We start from the raw sequence: 1955 nt of genomic DNA on the forward strand, positions 1-1955 counted from the left end.
ACACCTCAGATGCAGGTGTTCTGAGCAGTGTGCTAATACTACTATCAGATAGGGTTTATGTAGAGGAGAGAAGGTACACTGTGTTGGCTGGCTGCACAGTAATAAACTGCACTGTCTTCAGGTCCTCTCAGACTCAGGAGATGAAGGGAAGCCTCTTTCCTACCATCTCCACTCACATTGAAGTGCTTTTCAAGTGGTGACTCCAAGGTTATTGACTGGACATTTACATAACCAATGAGTTTCATAGCAGGGTCTCCTGCTGACTGTTGGTACCATAGTATCATTTGGTAGTTAGGAATAGAATGGCTGCAGGTGAGTTGAACGCTTCTTCCAGGTCCTTCTATTAGTGCAACAGGGCTCTGATTAACCATGCTACTAAACAACTCTCCTGTGGAGAGAGAGAGAGAGAGAGAGAGAGAGAGAGAGAGAGAGAGAGAGAGAGAGAGAGAGAGAGAGAGAGAGAGAGAGAGAGAGAGAGGAGAGAGGAGATGAGAGAGAGGATATTTTATTCAGTTTGATGACATCCGTAGATTTGTTAGGCTTCTCATCGTAAGTGATTTAATACCTGTCACCCAGAGTGGTAGAGCTGCCAGGTGAATCAGAACTCTGAACATGATGATGAAGGAGAAGATGATGATGATGAAGATGCTGAGGAAGACGATGATGATGAGGAAGCCTCAGTGGAGGAGTGATATGAGTGTCTCCTGGATGAAGCTCTGAGGTGAAAGGAGAGGGGCTGATGTTGTAGTATCCTGTTTCCTTTAGGGTGGTGGATAGTGAGAGTGTTAGAGGGAGTGTCAGGAAGCCTGTACTGTAAAGCTTGCTCATAGGACCTCACTGTGAACATGACTGATTACATGATCATGACAATGAAACCATCAGACATTAGAAGAACTAGTGTTAGAGGTCCCCCTACAGTACGTGATGAGACCATCTCTTTACACATTATATTCCATCCTATTGAAACTCTGGGGTTTTTGTGCAGCTGTGCTTGTCGTCTGTATCACTGTGTTCATACACTGCACAGAAGTACATGCCGCTGTCTCCTGCCTCCACCTTCTTCACTGTGAAAGATCCAGTCTCAGCTGCAGTCTTAACAGTTGGATATTTGTCTTCACCGAAGGCTCCATAGTCTGGTTTGCTATAACTACTTGTGAAGACTACCTGCTTCATTCCCTCTCCTGGACGCTGTCTGTACCAGTACATCTGGTTGTAGCCAGCTCCCTTAGTGTGACTGCAGTTCATCTGAGCATCACTGTCTTTCAGTCCCCAGAGTATGGTGGGTGTCTGAGTGACTTCACTCCCCTCAACAAGACCTGTAAGGATACAGTGAGAATGAAATCAATAGAGTTAGATACAGTTAGACCTGAATACAGCAAGACTCAGGTGAAGTGAACGTATGCTTGGAAACATCAATATCTATAACTATAGAAGGCCGTCATTGTAAATAAGAATGTAGTTCTTAACTTTCCTGGTTAAATAAATGAAACATTATGAAACTGTACCTGCAGCAGAGAGCAGTAAGACAGTAACAGTGAAGAGAAATGTGAACATGTTTGATCACGTTATATGTGAGAGTGCTGGAAAGAGTCTGGTATCAATGTACAGAATAAAAGAGGAGTGTCACATAGATGAATAGATGACAATCAGTAGACCACGGCAGGTTTCACCATATTGAACATGTCAGTGAAGTGGGAGGGACACTGATGATCTGAATACATCATGCAAATGAGTGGTTCAGACTGTAGAGACGTTCCCATTATTAAAGATAGAGGTCCCCCTACAGGACATGATGAGACCATCAGCTCTTTAGATATTATATTCTATCCTATAGAGCTCGCCAGCTTGTAGTCCTAAAAAACTGAAAGGAGTCAGCATTTTCTACCTCTGGTTTGTTGGCCGTTGCAATGGGAGAAATGAAGTGGGGAAATAATGGGGTTTTGGGATAGGTTAAC

General features: G+C 43.7%; 1 gene segment (V, D, J or C); it reads right to left on the bottom strand.

Annotated features, from left to right (window-relative positions):
- Positions 1 to 957: 957 nt before the first annotated feature.
- LOC123488316 lies at positions 958 to 1664 on the bottom strand. The segment is given in 2 exon segments: positions 958 to 1316; positions 1506 to 1664. Coding segments are annotated over 2 exon segments (408 nt in total).
- Positions 1665 to 1955: the final 291 nt, after the last annotated feature.

This window comes from Coregonus clupeaformis, unplaced genomic scaffold, assembly GCF_020615455.1.
Source record: "Coregonus clupeaformis isolate EN_2021a unplaced genomic scaffold, ASM2061545v1 scaf2152, whole genome shotgun sequence".
Lineage (NCBI taxonomy): Eukaryota > Metazoa > Chordata > Actinopteri > Salmoniformes > Salmonidae > Coregonus > Coregonus clupeaformis.